Source organism: Bombina bombina, chromosome 10 (genome assembly GCF_027579735.1).
Source record: "Bombina bombina isolate aBomBom1 chromosome 10, aBomBom1.pri, whole genome shotgun sequence".
Taxonomy (NCBI): domain Eukaryota; kingdom Metazoa; phylum Chordata; class Amphibia; order Anura; family Bombinatoridae; genus Bombina; species Bombina bombina.
Window position 1 is genome coordinate 159,999,601 of NC_069508.1, and position 27,272 is coordinate 160,026,872.

Sequence of the window (27,272 nt, forward strand, 5' to 3'; positions counted from 1 at the left end):
TGCTGCCATTTAGTGCTCCAGACACCTGGATGCTCCTGAGCTTATGTCTCTCAACAAAAGATATGAGAACGAAAAATTGATAACTGATGTTAGAAAGTTGTTTAAAATTGCGGCTCTATCTGAATCATAAAAGAACAATTTTGGGTTTCATGTACCTTTATCACCAGTAGCAATTACATCTGTGTTAATATTATGCAGCAAAAGCAAACAATATTACACAGTAAAGTTATTATTTAAAGTACACAGGGAAAAAACACATTTAATGTAAACAGTAAAGACTAACAAAATAAAAAGTTAAAATATTATTAAAAAATACAAAATTAAAAGTGTACTTTCATCTTCTGTTCCAAATTAAGTCTTTGCTGAGCTGTTGGCTTCCTTAAAGCTCTCTGCTCAGGTGAGATGATCTAAAGCTCTCTGTTCACGTGAGATGATCTAAAGCTCTCTGCTCAGGTGAGAAGATCTAAAGCTCTCTGCTCAGGTGAGATGATCTAAAGCTCTCTGCTCACGTGAGAGGCTCTAAAGCTCTCTGCTCACGTGAGATGATCTAAAGCTCTCTGCTCAGGTGAGATGATCTAAAGCTCTCTGCTCAGGTGAGATGATCTAAAGCTTTCTGCTCAGGTGAGATGATCTAAAGCTTTCTGCTCAGGTGAGATGATCTAAAGCTCTCTGCTCACGTGAGAGGATCTAAAGCTCTCTGCTCAGGTGAGATGATCTAAAGCTTTCTGCTCAGGTGAGATGATCTAAAGCTCTCTGCTCAGGTGAGATAATCTAAAGCTTTCTGCTCAGGTGAGATAATCTAAAGCTTTCTGTTCAGGTAAAATGATCTAAAGCTTTCTGCTCAGGTGAGATGATCTAAAGCTTTCTTCTCAGGTGATATAATCTAAAGCTCTCTGCTCACGTGAGAGGATCTTAAGCTCTCTGCTCACGTGAAAAGATCTAAAGCTCTCTGCTCATGAAAGAGAATCTAAACCTCTCTGCTCACGTGAGATGATCTAAAGCTCTCTGCTCAGGTGAGATAATCTAAAGCTTTCTGCTCAGGTGAGATGATCTAAAGCTCTCTGTTCACGTGAGATGATCTAAAGCTCTCTGCTCAGGTGAGAAGATCTAAAGCTCTCTGCTCAGGTGAGATGATCTAAAGCTCTCTGCTCACGTGAGAGGCTCTAAAGCTCTCTGCTCACGTGAGATGATCTAAAGCTCTCTGCTCAGGTGAGATGATCTAAAGCTCTCTGCTCAGGTGAGATGATCTAAAGCTTTCTGCTCAGGTGAGATGATCTAAAGCTTTCTGCTCAGGTGAGATGATCTAAAGCTCTCTGCTCACGTGAGAGGATCTAAAGCTCTCTGCTCAGGTGAGATGATCTAAAGCTTTCTGCTCAGGTGAGATGATCTAAAGCTCTCTGCTCAGGTGAGATAATCTAAAGCTTTCTGCTCAGGTGAGATAATCTAAAGCTTTCTGCTCAGGTAAAATGATCTAAAGCTTTTTGCTCAGGTGAGATGATCTAAAGCTTTCTTCTCAGGTGAGATAATCTAAAGCTCTCTGCTCACGTGAGAGGATCTTAAGCTCTCTGCTCACGTGAAAAGATCTAAAGCTCTCTGCTCATGAAAGAGAATCTAAACCTCTCTGCTCACGTGAGATGATCTAAAGCTCTCTGCTCAGGTGAGATAATCTAAAGCTTTCTGCTCAGGTAAGATGATCTAAAGCTTTCTGCTCAGGTGAGATGATCTAAAGTTTTCTTCTCAGGTGAGATAATCTAAAGCTCTCTGCTCACGTGAGAGGATCTTAAGCTCTCTGCTCACGTGAAAAGATCTAAAGCTCTCTGCTCATGAAAGAGAATCTAAACCTCTCTGCTCACGTGAGATGATCTAAAGCTCTCTGCTCAGGTGAGATGATCTAAAGCTATCTGCTCAGGTGAGATGATCTAAAGCTCTCTGCTCACGTGAGAGGATCTAAAGCTCTCTGCTCACGTGAGAGGATCTAAAGCTCTCTGCTCACGTGAGACGATCTAAAGCTCTCTGCTCATGTGAGACGATCTAAAGCTCTCTGCTCAGGTGAGATGATCTAAACCTCTGCTCAGGTGAGATGATCTAAAGCTCTCTGCTCAGGTGAGATGATTTAAAGCTCTCTGCTCAGGTGAGATGATCTAAAGCTCTCTGCTCAGGTGAGATGATCTAAAGCTCTCTGCTCACGTGAGAGGATCTAAAGCTCTCTGCTCAGGTGAGATGATCTAAAGCTCTCTGCTCAGGTGAGAGGATCTAAAGCTCTCTGCTCAGGTGAGAGGATCTAAAGCTCTCTGCGCAGGTGAGAGGATCTAAAGCTCTCTGCTCAGGTGAGATGATCTAAAGCTCTCTGCTCAGGTGAGATGATCTAAAGCTCTCTGCTCACGTGAGAGGATCTAAAGCTCTCTGCTCACGTGAAAGGATCTAAAGCTCTCTGCTCACGTAAAAAGATGTAAAGCTCTCTTCTCATGAAAGAGAATCTAAACCTCTCTGCTCACGTGAGATGATCTAAAGCTCTCTGCTCACGTGAGATGATCTAAAGCTCTCTGCTCACGTGAGATGATCTAAAGCTCTCTGCTCACGTGAGATGATCTAAAGCTCTCTGCTCACGTGAGATGATCTAAAGCTCTCTGCTCATGTGAGATGATCTAAAGCTCTCTGCTCAGGTGAGATGATCTAAAGCTTTCTGTTCACGTGAGATGATCTAAAGCTCTCTGCTCTGGTGAGATAATCTAAAGCTCTCCGCTCAGGTGAGATGATCTAAAGTTCTCTGGTCATGTGAGAGGATCTAAAGCTCTCTGCTCAGGTGAGATGATCTAAACCTCTCTGCTCAGGTGAGATGATCTAAAGCTCTCTGCTCAGGTGAGATGATTTAAAGCTCTCTGCTCAGGTGAGATGATCTAAAGCTCTCTGCTCAGGTGAGATGATCTAAAGCTCTCTGCTCACGTAAAGAGGATCTAAAGCTCTCTGCTCACGTAAAGAGGATCTAAAGCTCTCTGCTCACGTGAGAGGATCTAAAGCTCTCTGCTCACGTAAAAAGATCTAAAGCTCTCTGCTCATGAAAGAGAATCTAAACCTCTCTGCTCACATGAGATGATCTAAAGCTCTCTGCTCAGGTGAGATTATCTAAACCTCTCTGCTCAGGTGAGATGATCTAAAGCTATCTGCTCAGGTGAGATGATTTAAAGCTCTCTGCTCAGGTGAGATGATCTAAAGCTCTCTGCTCAGGTCTAAAGATCTAAAGCTCTTTGCTCATGAAAGAGAATCTAAAGCTCTCTGCTCACGTGAAAGGATCTAAAGCTCTCTGCTCACGTGAAAGGATCTAAAGCTCTTTGCTCACGTGAAAGGATCTAAAGCTCTTTTCTCACGTGAAAGGATCTAAAGCTCTTTGCTCACGTGAAAGGATCTAAAGCTCTCTGCTCACGTGAGATGATTTAAAGCTCTCTGCTCAGGTGAGATGATCTAAAGCTCTCTGCTCAGGTGAGATGTTCTAAAGCTCTCTGCTCAGGTGAGATGATCTAAAGCTCTCTGCTCATGAAATAGAATCTAAAGCTCTCTGCTCACGTGAGATGATCTAAAGCTCTCTGCTCACGTGAGATGATCTAAAGCTTTCTGCTCAGGTGAGATGACCTAAAGCTCTCTGCTCACGTGAAAGGATCTAAAGCTCTCTGCTCAGGTGAGAGGATCTAAAGCTCTCTGCTCACGTGAGAGGATCTAAAGCTCTCTGCTCAGGTGAGATGATCTAAAGCTCTCTGCTCAGGTGAGATGATCTAAAGCTCTCTGCTCATGAAAGAGAATCTAAAGCTCTCTGCTCACGTGAGATGATCTAAAGCTCTCTGCTCACGTGAGATGATCTAAAGCTCTCTGCTCACGTGAGATGATCTAAAGCTCTCTGCTCACGTGAGATGATCTAAAGCTCTCTGCTCATGTGAGATGATCTAAAGCTCTCTGCTCACGTGAGATGATCTAAAGCTCTCTGCTCACGTAAGATGATCTAAAGCTCTCTGCTCACGTGAGATGATCTAAAGCTCTCTGCTCATGTGAGAGGATCTAAAGCTCTCTGCTCAGGTGAGATGATCTAAAGCTCTCTGCTCACGTCAGATGATCTAAAGCTCTCTGCTCATGTGAGATGACATTGTAATACTTTACCATTGCCAGACCCTGAACGTTTACTGATAGCCCATCTAACAGTATACCAGTGTGAAACCCTGTAAGTTTACTGATCACCCGTCTAACAGTATATCAGTGTGAAACCCTATAAGTTTACTGATCACCCGTCTAACAGTATATCAGTGTGAAACCCTATAAGTTTACTGATCACCCGTCTAACAGTATATCAGTGCAAAACCCTATAAGTTTACTGATCACCCGTCTAACAGTATATCAGTGCAAAACCCTGTAAGTTTACTGATCACCCGTCTAACAGTATATCAGTGCAAAACCCTGTAAGTTTACTGATCACCCGTCTAACAGTATATCAGTGTGAAACCCTATAAGTTTACTGATCACCCGTCTAACAGTATACCAGTATGAAACCCTGTAAGTTTACTGATCACCCGTCTAACAGTATATCAGTGTGAAACCCTGTAAGTTTACTGATCACCCGTCTAACAGTATACCAGTGTGAAACCCTGTAAGTTTACTGATCACCCGTCTAACAGTATACCGGTGTGAAACCCTGTAAGTTTACTGATCACCGGTCTAACAGTATATCATTGTGAAACCCTATAAGTTTACTGATCACCCGTCTAACAGTATATCAGTGCAAAACCCTGTAAGTTTACTGATCACCCGTCTAACAGTATATCAGTGTGAAACCCTGTAAGTTTACTGATCACCCGTCTAACAGTATACCAGTGTGAAACCCTGTAAGTTTACTGATCACCCGTCTAACAGTATACCAGTGTGAAACCCTGTAAGTTTACTGATCACCCGTCTAACAGTATATCAGTGCAAAACCCTGTAAGTTTACTGATCAACCGTCTAACAGTATACCAGTGCGAAACCCTGTAAGTTTACTGATCACCCGTCTAACAGTATACCAGTGTGAAACCCTGTAAGTTTACTGATCACTCGTCTAACAGTATACTAGCGCCAGAATATCTCATGTAGGTGACAATTCCATTATGACACCAGCATACCAGTAAATCCTACAAATTGTGAAAACTGTTATCATTATCATGTATGCACGTTTAATGAGAAATGTGTATTTTAGCTTAGCAGCATGCAGGTTTTCAGAGAAGAATCACTTGATGTATCTGGCCTGTTTCTATCATTTCAGATTCCAGTGGAAGAGAAGAGGAGTTGGTTTTTCACTATGGCGTCTCTATGTATGAGGTGTGTGGTTAGTCATGTCATTATTTCATAGACCTGGAGCACACCGTCTTAAAGGAATAGTCTAGTCAAAATTAAACTTACATGATTCATATAGAGCATACAATTTTAAGCAACTTTCTAATTTACTCCTATTAGCAATTTTTTTTCGTTATCTTTATTTGAAAAAGCAAGAATGTAAGCATAGGAGCTGGCCAATTTTTGGTTCAGCACCTGGGTAGTGCTTTCTGATTGGTGGCTTAATTTAGCCACCAATCAGCAAATGCTACCCAGGTGCTGAACCAAAAATGGGCCGGATCCTTAGCTTACATTCAAATAAAGATACCAAGAGAACGAAGAAAAATTGATAATAGGAGTAAATTAGAAAGTTGCTTAAAATTGTATGCTCTATATCAATCATGAAAGTTTATTTTGACTAGACTATTTCTTTAAGTAACATAAAATTTACTTTTCAAATATGTGTATCTTTAGTAAATACATCTGGCAAGTCTGTTCCTTAGTTCAGTGGGTGTAACAGTTAACAAAACACTCTCTAGTCTGTACTACACCTAGAAAAATGCCCAAAACTTAGTGGCACCTACACTAAACTATTTCTGCCATCACCATTTAAGATTATAAAATAGGAAATCCTAAGGAAAACCCAGACTAATAGAAATTAAATCCCAAAAACACAATAACACAATACTATCATTAATAGTCTCTTCGGTAAAGTAGTTTAAATATTAGACAAAATAAAAAAACTTAATAAAGGAATATTTATTATGAACATAAAGAGTCACAGCGTATGTTTACAACAAAACAAGCAAAATTACACAAAGCAGTTTGAAATAAAAAGGAAGAAATAACTGAAATGAATACTATACTAGCATTGATCTCTGTCCCAAGGGATATTGGCATGAAAGATGGTCACTTATGCTGTAAAGTCTCTCATGTAGAATGACAATATGATTTTCTATACATGTAAAAAAGAGAGAGTAGATCTCACATAATAGGTGAGGTCTAAAAGTCTAGGCAATACAGCACCTATACGTCTACATTATAATAAAGCTTAAAGTGCTCTTTTAGCACTTAAATAGTAAACTATGGATAAGATTTAACTTTTAATAATAAATTCAATAAGATGACAGCTTCAATAGTGTGAAAATGAATTATATTGGCGTGCCAGAAAAAAACATTTAAAACACAACTCCATTGTAAGAGACTTGTTGCACAGTGTGTGATCAAGTTACAATGTTGCTCAAGCAAGCAATCTGTATGCCGCTCTAGACACAGTAACACCTTAAAGGGACATTCAACACTGCCCACAACAGTAATCTATGTTTCTAAACTAAGTATAAAGAGCAAGCTTCAATGTTCCCCCTTTCTCTTACTTACTGCCTTCACTGTTCAATCCTCATCGATAACTTCAAAATTTGTCTCCTAATATGGCTGCTTAACTCCCCCCACTGTGACGTATAGCTCGTCTTCTTCAAACTAGCCGGCAGTTATATCCCATTTCTCCTACTTCAATCCCAGCGCGTTCACGGGCGTTAGCGCATGCGCGATACAATAGGAACATTAAAAGCGGAACCATAATAACCCAAGTTGTTTCCATTCCGATTATCTTACTTACAGTACTCCATTACGTAATATAAGCGGAACGGAAACAACTTGGATTATTTTGGTTCCGCTTTTAGTGTTCCTAGTATATTGCGCATGCGCTAACGGCCGTGAACGCGCTTGCATTTCAGTCCGGGAATGGGCTCTCATTGGCTGCTAGTTTGAGAAAGAAGGCGAAGACGTCACGGTGGGGGGAGTTAGGAAGACATGTTAGGACACCAATTTGGAAGATAACAATGACGATTCAACAGTGAAGGCAGTAAGTAAGAGAAAGGGGGCACCTTGGAGCTTGATCTTTTTATTTAGTTTTGAAACATAGATTAATGTTGTGGGCAGTGTTGAATGTTCCTTTAAAGTGATGATGAATTTCAGACTTTATGAATGTTGCAATGAAAAATATATTTGTGCACAAGCAAAACCGCATAATTTTTTTTTTAAAGTGTCTATATATTTATTAATAAAAGATTTATAATCCTACTTGGTACCTTCTGTTCCTCCGCCCCCCTTCACTTCCTCTTTTGGCTGGGCTGTGACATAGAGAGCAGTCCCATCCACTCTCTTCCTAAGGGCTGGCCTTCAAGTGTCATATGGCACACACACTGATTGGATTGTCTTTGGAATATTTATAAAAAAAAAAAAAGAGTTCATCCCAGTGGGCCGGCATAATATTGAAATAGAAGAATCACTGTAGGCACTGATTTAACCCTTTTCACGGATAAAAAAAAAAAAAAAAGTACATATATATTTTTTAATAGAAACGATTACATATATGGCATTTGATTAGCTAAAGTTTACTATCACTTTAAGGACTTCTCCAGAGTGTACCCTATCTCTGCCTCGCTCTACAAGACTCTCCTCTAGCTTTCAAAATTTCAAGCGCTCCTTAAAGACTCTACAGTTCAGTGATGTATACAATGCACACTAACCTTTTCTTACGTTAGTTCCTTGCCTCTTTTATCATGTCCTTGCACCGTGTTATAAGCCCAGCATATAAGCCATGTGAGGTAAAACCTATGTGCTATAGATACATGCTATCATCGCAAACTATACCTATGTTTATAGAGCTGCAGAATCTCTTGGTGCTCAACAAAAAAATGTTAATAATAAGATACATATTAGCAAACTGATGCCTGGATGTTATATGTTAGTTTGCATGTTATATGTTAGAATGTATGTTATATGTTAGCATGCATGTTATATCTTAGCTTGCATGTTATATGTTAGAATGTATGTTATATGTTAGCATGCATGTTATATGTTAGCATGCATGTTATATGTTAGAATGTATGTTATATGTTAGCATGCATGTTATATCTTAGCATGCATGTTATATGTTAGTTTGCATGTTATATGTTAGAATGTATGTTATATGTTAGCATGCATGTTATATCTTAGCATGCATGTTATATCTTAGCATGCATGTTATATCTTAGCTTGCATGTTATATCTTAGCATGCATGTTATATGTTAGTTTGCATGTTATATGTTAGAATGTATGTTATATCTTAGCATGCATGTTATATCTTAGCATGCATATTATATGTTAGTTTGCATGTTATATGTTAGAATGTATGTTATATGTTAGCATGCATGTTATATGTTAGTTTGCATGTTATATGTTAGAATGTATGTTATATCTTAGCATGCATGTTATATCTTAGCATGCATATTATATGTTAGTTTGCATGTTATATGTTAGTTTGCATGTTATATGTTAGTTTGCATATTATATGTTAGAATGTATGTTATATCTTAGCATGCATGTTATATGTTAGTTTGCATGTTATATGTTAGAATGTATGTTATATCTTAGCATGCATGTTATATCTTAGCATGTATGTTATATGTTAGAATGTATGTTATATCTTAGCTTGCATGTTATATGTTAGAATGTATGTTATATGTTAGCATGCATGTTATATGTTAGAATGTATGCTATATGTTAGCATGCATGTTATATGTTAGAATGTATGTTATAATGTATATTATATCTTAGCATGCATGTTATAATGTATGTTATATCTTAGCTTTCATGTTATATGTTAGAATGTATGTTATATGTTAGCTTGCATGTTATATGTTAGAATGTATGTTATATGTTAGCATGCATGTTATATGTTAGCTTGCATGTTATATGTTAGAATGTATGTTATATCTTAGCTTGCATGTTATATGTTAGAATGTATGTTATATGTTAGCATGCATGTTATATGTTAGCTTGCATGTTATATGTTAGAATGTATGTTATATGTTAGCTTGCATGTTATATGTTAGAATGTATGTTATATCTTAGCTTGCATGTTATATGTTAGAATGTATGTTATATCTTAGCTTGCATGTTATATGTTAAAATGTATGTTATATCTTAGCATGCATGTTATATGTTAGAATGTATGTTATATGTTAGCATGCATGTTATATGTTAGCTTGCATGTTATATGTTAGAATGTATGTTATATCTTAGCTTGCATGTTATATGTTAGAATGTATGTTATATGTTAGCATGCATGTTATATGTTAGCTTGCATGTTATATGTTAGAATGTATGTTATATCTTAGTTTGCATGTTATACGTTAGAATGTATGTTATATCTTAGCTTGCATGTTATATGTTAGAATGTATGTTATATCTTAGCTTGCATGTTATATGTTAGAATGTATGTTATATCTTAGATTGCATGTTATATGTTAGCTTGCAGGTTATATGTTAGAATGTATGTTATATCTTAGTTTGCATGTTATACGTTAGAATGTATGTTATATCTTAGCTTGCATGTTATATGTTAGAATGTATGTTATATCTTAGCTTGCATGTTATATGTTAGAATGTATGTTATATCTTAGATTGCATGTTATATGTTAGCTTGCAGGTTATATGTTAGAATGTATGTTATATGTTAGCTTGCATGTTATATGTTAGAATGTATGTTATATGTTAGCTTGCATGTTATATGTTAGAATGTATGTTATATCTTAGATTGCATGTTATATGTTAGCTTGCATGTTATATGTTAGAATGTATGTTATATCTTAGATTGCATGTTATATGTTAGCTTGCAGGTTATATGTTAGAATGTATGTTATATGTTAGCTTGCATGTTATATGTTAGAATGTATGTTATATGTTCGCATGCATGTTATATGTTAGCTTGCAGGGGTTAAGTCCTTCAAGAAAAAGTGTGGGAACTCACCAAGTCTTCCACCTCCCCTCACAATTAATATTGTTTTAAACACACAAACACATGCACTGTATTTATATGTATATAATCTATATACTTTAGTTAATGAAAACAAATTAAATCCAATGAAGGGTTGAATTTGGGCCTGAGAATCCTCCTCTGTCAGAGAGTCTCACTCACTTAAGGTGCAATATTTCTGCTGAGGGGAGCTAAATTACCCCAAACAAGCCACAAAGAAATGTAAGCACCGTGTGTTACACACATTGCGGGGTAATCACACAGCAGGACCGCTGACAGTCTTACATTTAGTGTATTGTAGGAAGTGTTACTGCCCATCACTAGAGGATCTCACTATCCCTCTAACCAGACTGTGCTCTAGCTCCTCCCACCAGCATCAGCAGTGTTTACTGGAGCGTTTCTGTTCTCTGTCCAGATGGAACTTAGTTCCTCTTGCAAAAATAGTGCATGTTATAAGTTAGCATGCATGTTATATGTTAGCATGCATGTTATATGTTATCATGCATGTTATATGTTAGAATATATGTTATATGTTAGCATGCATGTTATATGTTAGAATGTATGTTATATGTTAGCTTGCATGTTATGTTAGCATGTATGTTATATGTTAGAATGTATGTTATATGTTAGCATGCATGTTATATGTTAGAATGTATGTAAGAATGTATGTTATATGTTAGCATGCATGTTATATGTTAGAATGTATGTTATATGTTAGCTTGCATGTTATATGTTAGAATGTATGTTATATGTTAGCATGCATGTTATATGTTAGAATGTATGTTATATGTTATCATGCATGTTATATGTTAGAATGTATGTTATATGTTAGCATGCATGTTATATGTTAGAATGTATGTTATATGTTAGCTTGTATGTTATATGTTAGAATGTATGTTATATGTTAGCTTGCATGTTATATGTTAGAATGTATGTTATATCTTAGATTGCATGTTATATGTTAGCTTGCAGGTTATATGTTAGAATGTATGTTATATGTTAGCTTGCATGTTATATGTTAGAATGTATGTTATATGTTAGCTTGCATGTTATATGTTAGAATGTATGTTATATGTTATCATGCATGTTATATGTTAGAATGTATGTTATATGTTAGCATGCATGTTATATGTTAGAATGTATGTTATATGTTAGCTTGTATGTTATATGTTAGAATGTATGTTATATGTTAGCTTGCATGTTATATGTTAGAATGTATGTTATATCTTAGATTGCATGTTATATGTTAGCTTGCAGGTTATATGTTAGAATGTATGTTATATGTTAGCTTGCATGTTATATGTTAGAATGTATGTTATATGTTAGCTTGCATGTTATATGTTAGAATGTATGTTATATCTTAGATTGCATGTTATATGTTAGCTTGCATGTTATATGTTAGAATGTATGTTATATCTTAGATTGCATGTTATATGTTAGCTTGCAGGTTATATGTTAGAATGTATCTTATATGTTAGCTTGCATGTTATATGTTAGAATGTATGTTATATCTTAGCTTGCATGTTATATGTTAGAATGTATGTTATATCTTAGCTTGCATGTTATATGTTAAAATGTATGTTATATCTTAGCTTGCATGTTATATGTTAGAATGTATGTTATATCTTAGCTTGCATGTTATATGTTAGAATGTATGTTATATCTTAGCTTGCATGTTATATGTTAGAATGTATGTTATATCTTAGCTTGCATGTTATATGTTAAAATGTATGTTATATCTTAGCTTGCATGTTATATGTTAGAATGTATGTTATATCTTAGCATGCATGTTATATGTTAGTTTGCATGTTATATGTTAGAATGTATGTTATATGTTAGCATGCATGTTATATCTTAGCATGCATGTTATATCTTTTTAAATCATATTTTTTTTTTTATTAAGACAAAGAGGATCGAGCAGCATACAGATAATAAAGAAAAAAGAGATACATCCAAATAAGAATCATATTTAACAGAGATATTAGAGCATTTCTCATTTTGGTAATAGAGTTTGAACGGGGACACCTATACAGAGAAATATCTATGCTAAAAATCCTATAGTATTTATACATTTCTCAATTTAGCAATCGCATTTGACAACAACATCTATACAGAGAAATATCTATGCTAGAAATCCTGTAATTTTTAATAAGAAAAAAAGAGGACTGAATATATGTTAACCAAGAAATAAAAAGAAAAAAGAGCCATATTTAAAACCCCAGCCTCTACAAAAAAAAAAAAAGAAAATCTTGTCTGCTGTCCTTTGTCCTAATATTTTTCAGAGTGAATTCTGTCTCAAATACAAAAGCGGGGAAAAGCAAAAAAAGGAGAACAAAAAAGAAGAAAAAAGGACTATAGTCCTTAGTAGGGTATTATCCCCTTTAGTGGGTTCCCCTTCCTTTAGCCAAAGGAATGGGGCATTAACAAGTGGCATGGTGGATAATGTATCTACAACACGACTAAACTGGGGAGGGGGGGGGAAAAAAAGGGGGGGGGGAGGATAGACAAAAATAAATATATATATCCCTCCTGTGTCTACTCCACTCCCCTACACCCGATTGGATTTAATACCAGTCTGCTGTAAAGATGTTAGATAACACTAGAGATTCGAAATATTCTGTCTACGAAAATTATAAATAAGAGAAAACTGTATATTAGGTGGAAGGGCTAGGATAACTTTCAGCCATTTTGAGAAAAAACCTTTCGTTTTTTTCTTGTTAAGGGGAGATATATTCAATTGTTCAAAAACTATCTGTGAGTGAATATGATTTATAAGACATGGAATTGAAGGCGCCTTCTTACTTTTCCATCCTTTTAATATCAAAATACGACCCAATGCAATTACTGTGTTAATAAAATTAGTATTTGTTTTCTTAGTATCTGTTGGAAAAAAGAAGAAGATATCTCTAGATTCTAGTTTGGTTTTGTTCTCAACGTTTTTATTTATCCAAAATTCTACCTTGCTCCAAAACTGAGCTATTTTCGGGCATATCCAAAAGCAGTGTATTAGGTCTGATTTTAAATTATTTGGGCCTAAGAATCCTCCTCTGTCAGAGAGTCTCACTCACTTAAGGTGCAATATTTCTGCTGAGGGGAGCTAAATTACCCCAAACAAGCCACAAAGAAATGTAAGCACCGTGTGTTACACACATTGCGGGGTAATCACACAGCAGGACCGCTGACAGTCTTACATTTAGTGTATTGTAGGAAGTGTTACTGCCCATCACTAGACGATCTCACTATCCCTCTAACCAGACTGTGCTCTAGCTCCTCCCACCAGCATCAGCAGTGTTTACTGGAGCGTTTCTGTTCTCTGTCCAGATGGAACTTAGTTCCTCTTGCAAAAATAGTGCATGTTATAAGTTAGCATGCATGTTATATGTTAGCATGCATGTTATATGTTATCATGCATGTTATATGTTAGAATATATGTTATATGTTAGCATGCATGTTATATGTTAGAATGTATGTTATATGCTAGCTTGCATGTTATATGTTAGAATGTATGTTATATGTTAGCTTGCATGTTATGTTAGCATGTATGTTATATGTTAGAATATATGTTATATGTTAGCATGCATGTTATATGTTAGAATGTATGTAAGAATGTATGTTATATGTTAGCATGCATGTTATATGTTAGAATGTATGTTATATGTTAGCTTGCATGTTATATGTTAGAATGTATGTTATATGTTAGCATGCATGTTATATGTTAGAATGTATGTTATATGTTATCATGCATGTTATATGTTAGAATGTATGTTATATGTTAGCATGCATGTTATATGTTAGAATGTATGTTATATGTTAGCTTGCATGTTATATGTTAGAATGTATGTTATATGTTAGCTTGCATGTTATGTTAGCATGTGTGTTATATGTTAGAATGTATGTAAGAATGTATGTTATATGTTAGCTTGCATGTTATATGTTAGCATGCATGTTACATGTTAGAATGTATGTTATATGTTAGAATTTATGTTATATGTTAGAATGTATGGTAAATGTTAGCATGCATGTTATATGTTAGCATGCATGTTATATGTTAGAATGTATGTTATAAGTTAGCATACATGTTATATGTTAGAATGTATGTTATATTTTAGCTTGCATGTTATATGTTAGAATGCATGTTATAAGTTATCATGCATGTTATATGTTAGCATATATGTTAGAATGTATGTTATATGCTAGCATGCATGTTATATTAGCATGTGTTATATGTTAGCTTGCATGTTATATGTTAGTTTGCATGTTATATCTTAGCTTGCATGTTATATGTTAGTTGCATGTTATATGTTAGCTTGCATGTTATATGTTAGTATGCATGTTATATGTTAACTTGCATGTTATATGTTAGCTTGCATGTTATATGATTGGACCTATGGAATACATAACAACACTAGTTGTGAAACTGCTGCTGGAATTTGTTAATGTGTTTGCTTATTCTTGCAGGTTGGACAGATTATTGATGAAAAAAGAAGATGCTGAGATGAGCCGGCTGATAAATTTTAACAAAACACTAAATCTGCTTAGAGAATCTGTCAAATCCTCCAGCTGTCATTACAAAGGTTAGTGACTATATTACCTACATGCTCAGGCCCTCAGAGAGAGCAAATGAATATGAACATTTTAGTATCCACCTCTCCCACTCACCCCACTGTGAGGATGATTACAGCTGTGGTCTGTCGTTTACATAGCTTTTCTTTAGAGAATACAGCAGTATTCATGTTTTATTATAGGTGGTGGTTCCAACAGGCAACATCAGCTTTTGCAAACAATTTAATACATTCCAGCAAACAAAAGGGATCATTGGCAATACATTAAAAGGTCATTGTGACGGATACCCCGGATACCCTGACTGGGTAGCTCTGCCAAATGGGTCCTGCTTCCTTCCTGCTGACTGCAGCTATGTATCTGGCAAGTGACCACAGCCTGTAGCCACCCCTGATGCCCGACAGCACCAGTACTCAGGGGCCCACCCTGTGGCAGACTCCAGCTACCCAGACTAGAAAGCTCTGCCAGAGGGTCCTTCCTCTGCCTGGAACAGGCTGCTATGTAGCCCAGGAAAGTGATTTTAGCAGGAGCCCACCCAAATAACTAGACACACTAGCATTCAGGTTAAACAAGAACTGATTTTATTGTAAAACATACACTCCTTTTATACACACAGCTCATCTTGATAACACAAAGGACATTCCCGCCCCTCCAGACTGACCAGCACCATAGCAGCCACAACCACACAGAATCCCAAGACACAGGGGTAGCGGTTTTAGGGTGATCAGCATGATTCATTACCGGGAACCGGATTTACAGTCCATTGAAGTTATGGGGTTAGGGGTGTCCAAAACCCCCAGTTCCCAAAGGAGCTCCCCTCCGATAATTACCCCAGCTCTTGTCCTCCCTAGGGGCTACCAATCCCCAAAAGAGCGGAGCTCTGGGGCAAAGGGCTGCTGGAGCGACCAGGGGTAAATTTAGCGGATGTTCTGCTGTCCTGTGGCCGACTGGGAGTTCCAGGAGCCCGGCCAGCATGAGAGGGGTTAGGCGGGTGTCCGTCGTGAGGAGGCCGACCGGGAGTTCCAGGAGCCCGGCCAGCCTAGGAGGGTTTTCCTGGTCATAAACCAACTCTTCTCTGAACACAAAAACAAGCCAACACAAAGCAAGCGAACAGTCTCCAGAGATGGTGGTTGCTCTGAGGAGCCCAAAACCGCCGAAGAACAGCTGGGGTGAGGTCATAGGGGGGGACAAGAGTTCAGCCCCTGCAGCCCAGTATCCGTGACAACTGCCCCCCTCCAGTTCCGCAGACCCGGCTAGATCCACACACGGGTCGGCCTGGGGATGTCCGAAGAGTTTATGCCACTTCAGTCCGCCTGGAAAGTCCGTCAGCAATCCCATTGCTCTTTCACGGTCGGTACTGGATGTCAAAGTTAAATGGCTGCAGGGCTAGGCTCCACCTCAACAATCTCCTGTTGTCCCCGGAAACCCGGTTGAGCCATACTAGGGGGTTGTGGTCAGTAAGGACGGTGAAGGGTCTCCCATATAGGTAGGGCTGCAACTTCTTCAAAGTCCATACCAGCGCCAGACACTCCTTCTCAACCGCCGCGTAGCCTACTTCTCGGGGTAGCAGTTTGCGACTGATGTAGGCAACGGGGTGGTCCTGTCCTTTCTCGTCCGCCTAGCTTAGTATGGCCCCCAACCCGAACATGGAGGCATCTGTGTGGACAGAAAAATGTTTGGCTGGGTTAGGAGCGGCCAGTACTGGGGCAGAGATTAAGGCAGACTTAAGACTCTGGAACGCTTTTTCACACTCGGGGGACCACAGGACCTGTCGGGGAATTTGTTTACAGGTCAGGTCCGTCAGGGGTTTGGCGAGGGTGCTGTAATTAGGGACGAACCTCCGGTAGTAGCCTGCAGTACCCAGAAAGGCAAGGACTTGGGTTTTGGTCCTGGGGATGGGCCAGTTAGCCACTGCCTCGACTTTGGCCGGCTCGGGTCGCTGCTTACCGCAGCCGACTCGGTGGCCTAAATACTGAACTTCTGAGCGCCCAATGGTACACTTATCTGGCTTCAAGGTGAGGCCGGCGGCTCGAAAACGATCTAAGACGACCCCTAGGTGGACCAGATGGTCCTCCCAGGTCTCGCTATAGATGGCAATGTCATCCAGGTATGCACAGGCATAGTCCTGGAGGCCATCCAACAGGCTGTCTACCATTCTTTGGAAAGTAGCTGGGGCGTTCTTCATTCCAAACGGCATGACCTTAAACTGGTATAAGCCTAAGGGAGGGATGAAGGCAGACTTGGGGACGGACTTAGGGTCGAGGGGGATTTGCCAATAACCCTTGCATAGGTCGAGGGTGGTCAGGAAGTGGCCCCGAGCTATTCGATCTAACAGGTCATCTACTCAGGGCATGGGATAGGCGTCAGTGGTGGTTCTGTCGTTGAGTCTATGGTAGTCAACGCAGAACCAGGTAGTTCCGTCCTTCTTGGGTACTAACACTCCCGGGGAGGCCCACGGACTGTTGGACGGTTCAATAACACCGAGGTACAACATTCCCCGGAGCTCCCGGTGCATACTGTCCCTGACGGCCTCTGGGACCCTATAGGCGGCCTGCCGCAGGGGGGTCTGTCCCAGGGTCTCCACCCAGTGGATGGCTGTGGTGGTAAACCCAGGGACAGTAGAGAACATGTCACTTCTTTGTTCCAAGAGTCGCCGGACCTGCCTTTTCTGTCCGGGCTCTAACCTATTGTCTAGGGATATGTCATCCACCCCCTGGGGGGTGTCAGTAGGTCCGGGAAGCTCCGGCATTGGAAGACTTTCAGAGCACTTCCAGGGAGTCATTTTAAAGCTCTCAGTCCCCAGATGCCACAGTCCAAAAAATCAGCATGATTCGTTACCGGAAACCGAAGTTAGAGTCCATTGAAATTATGGGGTTAGGGGTGTCCAAAACCCCCAGTTCCCAAAGGAGCTCCCCTCCGATAATTACCCCAGCTCTTGTCCTCCCTAGGGGCTACCAATCCCCAAAAGAGCGGAGCTCTGGGGCAAAGGGCTGCTGGAGCGACCAGGGGTAAATTTAGCGGATGTTCTGCTGTCCTGTGGCCGACCGGGAGTTCCAGGAGCCCGGCCAGCCTGAGAGGGGTTAGGCGGGTGTCCGTTGTGAGGCGGCCGACCGAAAGTTCTAGGAGCCCGGCCAGTCTAGGAGGGTTTTCCTGGTCATAAACCAACTCTTCTCTGAAGACAAAAAACAAGCCAACACAACTCCAGAGATGGTGGTTGCTCTGAGGAGCCCAAAACCGCAGAGGAACAGCTGGGGTGAGGTCATGGGGGGGGGGGGGGGGGCAAGGGTTCAGCCCCTGCAGCCCAGTATCCGTGACAGTCATTATATTTTTAACCCCTGCAAAGAAGTTAAACACATAGTATAATTACAGCTCATGACCTGCAAAGGAAAGCTGGTCCATAGCGGAAACTGCAGCTGATCCAATCAGCAACCCTAGCTGTACAACCAGCTGTATAACTAGTGCTGCTAGCAGCAGTTTGCGCTCGGGCCCAGCAGTGGTCTGCACTTCCCAAGCAGTGCTTCTACTATGTGTTTAACGCCTTTGCATGGGGCTAAATACATATAGGTGCAGGGTTGCTAGCCTTAAACTAACATGTAATTCAACTATAATGCTCCTTTAAATGGGAGAAAATTTGACAGTACAATAACCCTCTACGGATGTGTAAATAGAGAACAAAGGTAACAAGGAATCGCAGTGGCATACGCCAATGCTAACTGCACTAAAAAGCTTAAAACAACAATCAGTAAGTGCTAGTAATACTGCACTGACTACTAGACTTTGTTAACATTTAGACGGTAATTTTACAATAGTCATGTGATTGCTCTGACTTTATTACTGACTGCCAAATATCTGACCCTCTTGCAGCCTTGGCGTGGTGCTATATTGGGATGATGCTAGAAAAACAACAAACCTTTTCTACCACTCCAATGGGAATCCACGACTGTGGGTATTCAGGAAAAGATCCACTTGACTGCTTCGGAAAGGTAAGGTCAACAAGACTCTCCTAAAACATCATACAGTAACCCGTGCTCTCTCTCACTCTGCCCCTACACCAAACTGTAATATATGCTCTCTCTCTCCTATAACATCACACGGTAACCCGGGCTCTCTCTCACTTTGCCCCTACACCAGACTGTAATATATGCTCTCTCTCTCTCTCTCCTATAACATCACACAGTAACCCAGGCTCTCTCTCACTTTGCCCCTACACCAGACTGTAATATATGCTCTCTCTCCTATAACATCACACAGTAACCTGGGCTCTCTCTCACTCTGCTCCTACACCAGACTGTAATATATGCTCTCTCTCTCTCTCTCCTATAACATCACACAGTAACCCAGGCTCTCTCTCACTTTGCCCCTACACCAGACTGTAATATATGCTCTCTCTCTCTCCTATAACATCACACAGTGACCCGTGCTCTCTCTCTCTCACTCTGCCCCTACACCAGACTGTAATATATGCTTTATCTCTCTCAACTATAACATCACACGGTAACCCGGGCTCTCTCTCACTGTGTCCCTACACCAGACTGTAATATATGCTCTCTCTATCCTATAACATCACACAGTAACCCAGGCTCTCTCTCACTGTGCCCCTACACCAGACTGTAATATATGCTCTCTCTCCTATAACATCACACAGTAATGCAGACTCTCTCTCACTCTGCCCCTAGACCAGACTGTAATATATGCTCTCTCTCCTATAACATCACACAGTAACCCGGCTCTCTCTCACTCTGCCCCTACACCAGACTGTAATATATGCTCTCTCTCTCCTATAACATCACACAGTAACCTGGGCTCTCTCTCACTGTGCCCCTACACCAGACTGTAATATATGCTCTCTCTCCTATAACATCACACAGTAACCCGGGCTCTCTCTCACTTTGCCCCTACACCAGACTGTAATATATGCTCTCTCTCCTATAACATCACAGTAACCTGGGCTCTCTCTCACTCTGCTCCTACACCAGACTGTAATATATGCTCTCTCTCCTATAACATCACACAGTAACCCGTGCTCTCTCTCACTCTGCCCCTACACCAGACTGTAATATATGCTTTATCTCTCTCAACTATAACATCACACGGTAACCCGGGCTCTCTCTCACTGTGTCCCTACACCAGACTGTAATATATGCTCTCTCTCTCCTATAACATCACACAGTAACCCAGGCTCTCTCTCACTCTGCCCCTACACCAGACTGTAATATAGGCTCTCTCTCTCCTATAACATCACACAGTGACCCGGGCTCTCTCTCACTGTGTCCCTACACCAGACTGTAATATATGCTCTCTCTCTCCTATATCATCACACAGTAACCCATGCTCTCTTTCACTCTGCCCCTACACCAGACTGTAATATATGCTCGCTATTTCTCTCCTATAACATCACACAGTAACCCGTGCTCTCTCTCACTGTGCCCCTACACCAGACTGTAATATATGCTCTCTCTCTCTCCTATAACATCACACAGTAACCCAGGCTCTCTCTCACTCTGTCCCTACACCAGACTGTGATATATGCTCTCTCTTTCTCTCCTATAACATCACACAGTAACCCTGGCTCTCTCTCACTCTGTCCCTACACCAGACTGTAATATATGCTCTCTCTCTCCTATAACATCACACAGTAACCTGTGCTCTCTCTCACTCTGCCCCTACACCAGACTGTAATATATGCTCTCTCTCTCTCTCTCTCCTATAACATCACACAGTAACCCGGGCTCTCTCTCACTCTGTCCCTACACCAGACTGTAATATATGCTCTCTCTCTCCTATAACATCACACAGTAACCTGTGGTCTCTCTCACTCTGCCCCTACACCAGACTGTAATATATGCTCTCTCTCTCCTATAACATCACGCAGTAACCCGGGCTCTCTCTCACTCTGTCCCTACACCAGACTGTAATATATGCTCTCTCCTATAACATCACACAGTAACCTGTGCTCTCTCTCACTCTGCCCCTACACCAGACTGTAATATATGCTCTCTCTCTCTCTCTCTCTCTCTCTCCTATAACATCACACAGTAACCCGGGCTCTCTCTCACTCTGTCCCTACACCAGACTGTAATATATGCTCTCTCTCTCTCCTATAACATCACACAGTAACCCGTGCTCTCTCTCACTCTGTCCCTACACCAGACTGTAATATATGCTCTCTCTCTCTCCTATAACATCACACAGTAACCCGGGCTCTCTCTCACTATGTCCCTACACCAGACTGTAATATATGCTCTCTCTCTCTCCTATAACATCACACAGTAACCCGGGCTCTATCTCACTCTGTCCCTACACCAGACTGTAATATATGCTCTCTCTCTCTCTCTCTCTCTCCTATAACATCACACAGTAACCCGGGCCCTCTCTCACTCTGCCCCTACACCAGACTGTAATATATGCTCTCTCTCTCCTATAACATCACACAGTAACCCGGGCTTTCTCTCACTCTGTCCCTACACCAGACTGTAATATATGCTCGCTATTTCTCTCCTATAACATCACACAGTAACCCGTGCTCTCTCTCACTGTGCCCCTACACCAGACTGTAATATATGCTCTCTCTCTCTCCTATAACATCGCACAGTAACCCAGGCTCTCTCTCACTCTGTCCCTACACCAGACTGTGATATATGCTCTCTCTTTCTCTCCTATAACATCACACAGTAACCCTGGCTCTCTCTCACTCTGTCCCTACACCAGACTGTAATATATGCTCTCTCTCTCCTATAACATCACACAGTAACCTGTGCTCTCTCTCACTCTGCCCCTACACCAGACTGTAATATATGCTCTCTCTCTCTCTCTCTCTCCTATAACATCACACAGTAACCCGGGCTCTCTCTCACTCTGTCCCTACACCAGACTGTAATATATGCTCTCTCTCTCCTATAACATCACACAGTAACCTGTGGTCTCTCTCACTCTGCCCCTACACCAGACTGTAATATATGCTCTCTCTCTCCTATAACATCACGCAGTAACCCGGGCTCTCTCTCACTCTGTCCCTACACCAGACTGTAATATATGCTCTCTCCTATAACATCACACAGTAACCTGTGCTCTCTCTCACTCTGCCCCTACACCAGACTGTAATATATGCTCTCTCTCTCTCTCTCTCTCTCTCCTATAACATCACACAGTAACCCGGGCTCTCTCTCACTCTGTCCCTACACCAGACTGTAATATATGCTCTCTCTCTCTCCTATAACATCACACAGTAACCCGTGCTCTCTCTCACTCTGTCCCTACACCAGACTGTAATATATGCTCTCTCTCTCTCCTATAACATCACACAGTAACCCGGGCTCTCTCTCACTATGTCCCTACACCAGACTGTAATATATGCTCTCTCTCTCTCCTATAACATCACACAGTAACCCGGGCTCTATCTCACTCTGTCCCTACACCAGACTGTAATATATGCTCTCTCTCTCTCTCTCTCTCTCCTATAACATCACACAGTAACCCGGGCCCTCTCTCACTCTGCCCCTACACCAGACTGTAATATATGCTCTCTCTCTCCTATAACATCACACAGTAACCCGGGCTTTCTCTCACTCTGTCCCTACACCAGACTGTAATATATGCTCGCTCTCTCTCTCCTATAACATCACACAGTAACCCAGGATCTCTCTCACTCTGCTCCTACACCAGACTGTAATATATGCTCGCTCTCTCTCTCTCTCTCTCTCTCTCCTATAACATCACACAGTAACCCGGGCTTTCTCTCACTCTGTCCCTACACCAGACTGTAATATATGCTGTCTCTCTCTCTCCTATAACATCACACAGTAACCCGGGCTCTCTCTCACTCTGTCCCTACACCAGACTGTAATATATGCTCTCTCTCTCCTATAACATCACACAGTAACCCGGGCTTTCTCTCACTCTGTCCCTACACCAGACTGTAATATATGCTCTCTCTCTCCTATAACATCACACAGTAACCCGGGCTCTCTCTCACTCTGTCCCTACACCAGACTGTAATATATGCTCTCTCCTATAACATCACACAGTAACCGGGGCTCTCTCTCACTCTGTCCCTACACCAGACTGTAATATATGCTCTCTCTCTCTCCTATAACATCACACAGTAACCCGTGCTCTCTCTCACTCTGTCCCTACACCAGACTGTAATATATGCTCTCTCTCTCTCTCCTATAACATCACACAGTAACCCAGGCTCTCTCTCACTCTGTCCCTACACCAGACTGTAATATATGCTCTCTCTCCCTCTCTCTCTCTCCTATAACATCACACAGTAACCTGTGCTCTCTCTCACTCTGCCCCTACACCAGACTGTAATATATGCTCTCTCTCCTATAACATCACACAGTAACCCGTACTCTCTCTCACTGTGCCCCTACACCAGACTGTAATATATGCTCTCTCTCTCTCCTATAACATCACACGGTAACCTGTGCTCTCTCTCACTCTGCCCCTACACCAGACTGTAATATATGCTCTCTCCTATAACATCACACAGTAATGCAGGCTCTCTATCACTCTGCCCTTACACCAGACTGTAATATATGCTCTCTCTCTCCTATAACATCACACAGTAACCTGTGCTCTCTCTCACTCTGTCCCTACACCAGACTGTAATATATGCTCTCTCTCCTATAACATCACACAGTAACCCAGGCTCTCTCTCACTCTGCCCCTACAGTAGACTGTAATATATGCTCTCTCTCCTATAACATCACACAGTAACCCGTGCTCTCTCTCACTCTATCCCTACACCAGACTGTAATATATGCTCTCTCTCTCCTATAACATCACACAGTAACCCAGGCTCTCTCTCACTCTGTCCCTACACCAGACTGTAATATATGCTCTCTCTCTCTCTCCTATAACATCACACAGTAACCTGTGCTCTCTCTCATTCTGCCCCTACACCAGACTGTAATATATGCTCTCTCTCCTATAACATCACACAGTGACCCGGGCTCTCTCTCTCACTGTGCCCCTACACCAGACTGTAAAATATGCTCTCTCTCTCCTATAACATCACACAGTAACCTGTGCTCTCTCTCACTCTGCCCCTACACCAGACTGTAATATATGCTCGCTCTCTCTCTCTCTCTCTCTCTCTCTCTCTCCTATAACATCACACAGTGACCCGGGCTCGCTCTCTCACTCTGTCCCTACACCAGACTGTAATATATGCTCTCTCTCTCCTATAACATCACACAGTAACCCAGGCTCTCTCTCACTCTGCCCCTACACCAGACTGTAATATGTGCTCTCTCTCTCTCCTATAACATCACACAGTGACCCGGGCTCGCTCTCTCACTCTGTCCCTACACCAGACTGTAATATATGCTCTCTCTCTCCTATAACATCACACAGTGACCCGGGCTCGCTCTCTCACTCTGTCCCTACACCAGACTGTAATATATGCTCTCTCTCTCTCCTATAACATCACACGGTAACCCGGGCTCTCTCTCACTCTGTCCCTACACCAGACTGTAATATATGCTCTCTCTCTCTCCTATAACATCACACGGTAACCCGGGCTCTATCTCACTCTGTCCCTACACCAGACTGTAATATATGCTCTCTCTCTCTCTCTCTCTCTCCTATAACATCACACAGTAACCCGGGCCCTCTCTCACTCTGCCTCTACACCAGACTGTAATATATGCTCTCTCTCCTATAACATCACACAGTAATGCAGACTCTCTCTCACTGTGCCCCTACACCAGACTGTAATCTCTCTCCTATAACATCACACAGTAACCCGTGCTCTCTCTCACTCTATCCCTACACCAGACTGTAATATATGCGCGCTCTCTCTCTCTCCTATAACATCACACAGTAACCCAGGCTCTCTCTCTCTCTGTCCCTACACCAGACTGTAATATATGCTCTCTCTCCTATAACATCACACAGTAACCCGGGCTCTCTCTCACTCTGCCCCTACACCAGACTGTAATATATGCTCTCTCTCTCTCTCCTATAACATCACACAGTAACCCGGGCTCTCTCTCACTCTGTCCCTACACCAGACTGTAATATATGCTCTCTCTCTCTCCTATAACATCACACAGTAATGCAGACTCTCACTCTGCCCCTACACCAGACTGTAATATGTGCTCTCTCTCTCTCCTATAACATCACACAGTGACCCGGGCTCGCTCTCTCACTCTGTCCCTACACCAGACTGTAATATATGCTCTCTCTCTCCTATAACATCACACAGTGACCCGGGCTTGCTCTCTCACTCTGTCCCTACACCAGACTGTAATATATGCTCTCTCTCTCTCCTATAACATCACACGGTAACCCGGGCTCTCTCTCAATCTGTCCCTACACCAGACTGTAACATATGCTCTCTCTCTCTCCTATAACATCACACGGTAACCCGGGCTCTCTCTCACTCTGTCCCTACACCAGACTGTAATATATGCTCTCTCTCTCTCCTATAACATCACACAGTAACCCGGGCTCTCTCTCACTATGTCCCTACACCAGACTGTAATATATCCTCTCTCCCTCTCCTATAACATCACACAGTTACCCGGGCTCTCTCTCACTCTGTCCCTACACCAGACTGTAATATATGCTCTCTCTCTCTCCTATAACATCACACAGTAACCCGGGCTCTATCTCACTCTGTCCCTACACCAGACTGTAATATATGCTCTCTCTCTCTCTCTCTCTCTCTCTCTCCTATAACATCACACAGTAACCCGGGCCCTCTCTCACTCTGCCCCTACACCAGACTGTAATATATGCTCTCTCTCCTATAACATCACACAGTAATGCAGACTCTCTCTCACTGTGCCCCTACACCAGACTGTAATCTCTCTCCTATAACATCACACAGTAACCCGTGCTCTCTCTCACTCTATCCCTACACCAGACTGTAATATATGCGCTCTCTCTCTCTCCTATAACATCACACAGTAACCCAGGCTCTCTCTCTCTCTGTCCCTACACCAGACTGTAATATATGCTCTCTCTCCTATAACATCACACAGTAACCCGGGCTCTCTCTCACTCTATCCCTACACCAGACTGTAATATATGCTCTCTCTCTCTCTCCTATAACATCACACGGTAACCCGTGCTCTCTCTCACTCTGTCCCTACACCAGACTGTAATATATGCTCTCTCTCTCCTATAACATCACACAGTAACCCGGGCTCTCTCTCATTATGTCCCTACACCAGACTGTAATATATGCTCTCTCTCTCCTATAACATCACACAGTGACCCGGGCTCTCTCTCACTCTGTCCCTACACCAGACTGTAATATATGCTCTCTCTCCTATAACATCACACAGTAACCCGGCTCTCTCTCACTCTGTCCCTACACCAGACTGTAATATATGCTCTCTCTCCTATAACATCACACGGTAACCCGGGCTCTCTCTCACTCTGCCCCTACACCAGACTGTAATATATGCTCTCTCTCTCCTATAACATCACACAGTAACCCGTACTCTCTCTCACTGTGCCCCTACACCAGACTGTAATATATGCTCTCTCTCCTATAACATCACACAGTAACCCGGGCTCTCTCTCATTATGTCCCTACACCAGACTGTAATATATGCTCTCTCTCTCCTATAACATCACACAGTGACCCGGGCTCTCTCTCACTCTGTCCCTACACCAGACTGTAATATATGCTCTCTCTCTCCTATAACATCACACAGTAACCCGGGCTCTCTCTCATTATGTCCCTACACCAGACTGTAATATATGCTCTCTCTCTCCTATAACATCACACAGTGACCCGGGCTCTCTCTCACTCTGTCCCTACACCAGACTGTAATATATGCTCTCTCTCTCTCCTATAACATCACACTGTAACCCGGGCTCTCTCTCACTCTGTCCCTACACCAGACTGTAATATATGCTCTCTCTCCTATAACATCACACAGTAACCCGGCTCTCTCTCACTCTGTCCCTACACCAGACTGTAATATATGCTCTCTCTCCTATAACATCACACGGTAACCCGGGCTCTCTCTCACTCTGTCCCTACACCAGACTGTAATATATGCTCTCTCTCCTATAACATCACACAGTAATGCAGGCTCTCTATCACTCTGCCCTTACACCAGACTGTTTTGTTTAGACGTTTCTATGACTACGTGTCACGCTAGACCTGCGGCTTGGATCATATGTACTTATTGGTTTATCAAGTAGATGTTTTTTCTGATAGTCTGGTCAAGTGACATTTATATTTATGTTTCAAGTTTGGATCAGGTTAAATCCGCATTCTGGTTCGATTTGTTCCTCTATTCTGTCAGTTTGTTTTGCCTCTTAGTATGGGACCGTGTCATGAGGGGGGGTGTTACAATCCACCAATGAGGTATAGCCATTCTTGGCCGCATTTTCTTTTATAGAGTTTACCCGTTAGTGTTATGTTTGTTATTTCCTTTTTATCAGTTTTGTGCCCTTGAGACATGTTTCCCAAACCATAGAATCTGATATATTGACACAACATTTCATTGTTTTATTCACATATACATCACAGCCAATTAGCTATTAGTTCACAGAAGTATTGTTTTTTGCACACACTGCTCTCCAATTGGCAGGCTGCTGTAGGAGGAACTATCA

General features: G+C 41.5%; 1 protein-coding gene across 2 annotated transcripts in view; it reads left to right on the forward strand.

The window, feature by feature from the left end:
* Nucleotides 1-27,272, forward strand: part of TTC22 (tetratricopeptide repeat domain 22) — a 70,181-nt gene that overhangs the window by 20,484 nt on the left and 22,425 nt on the right. For both annotated transcript variants that reach the window (XM_053693427.1, XM_053693426.1), the window contains exons 2-4: nt 5,279-5,334; nt 14,586-14,701; nt 18,552-18,670. In XM_053693427.1, coding sequence (XP_053549402.1) covers nt 5,279-5,334; nt 14,586-14,701; nt 18,552-18,670 — 291 coding nt within the window. The remainder of the gene's footprint in view (nt 1-5,278; nt 5,335-14,585; nt 14,702-18,551; nt 18,671-27,272) is intronic.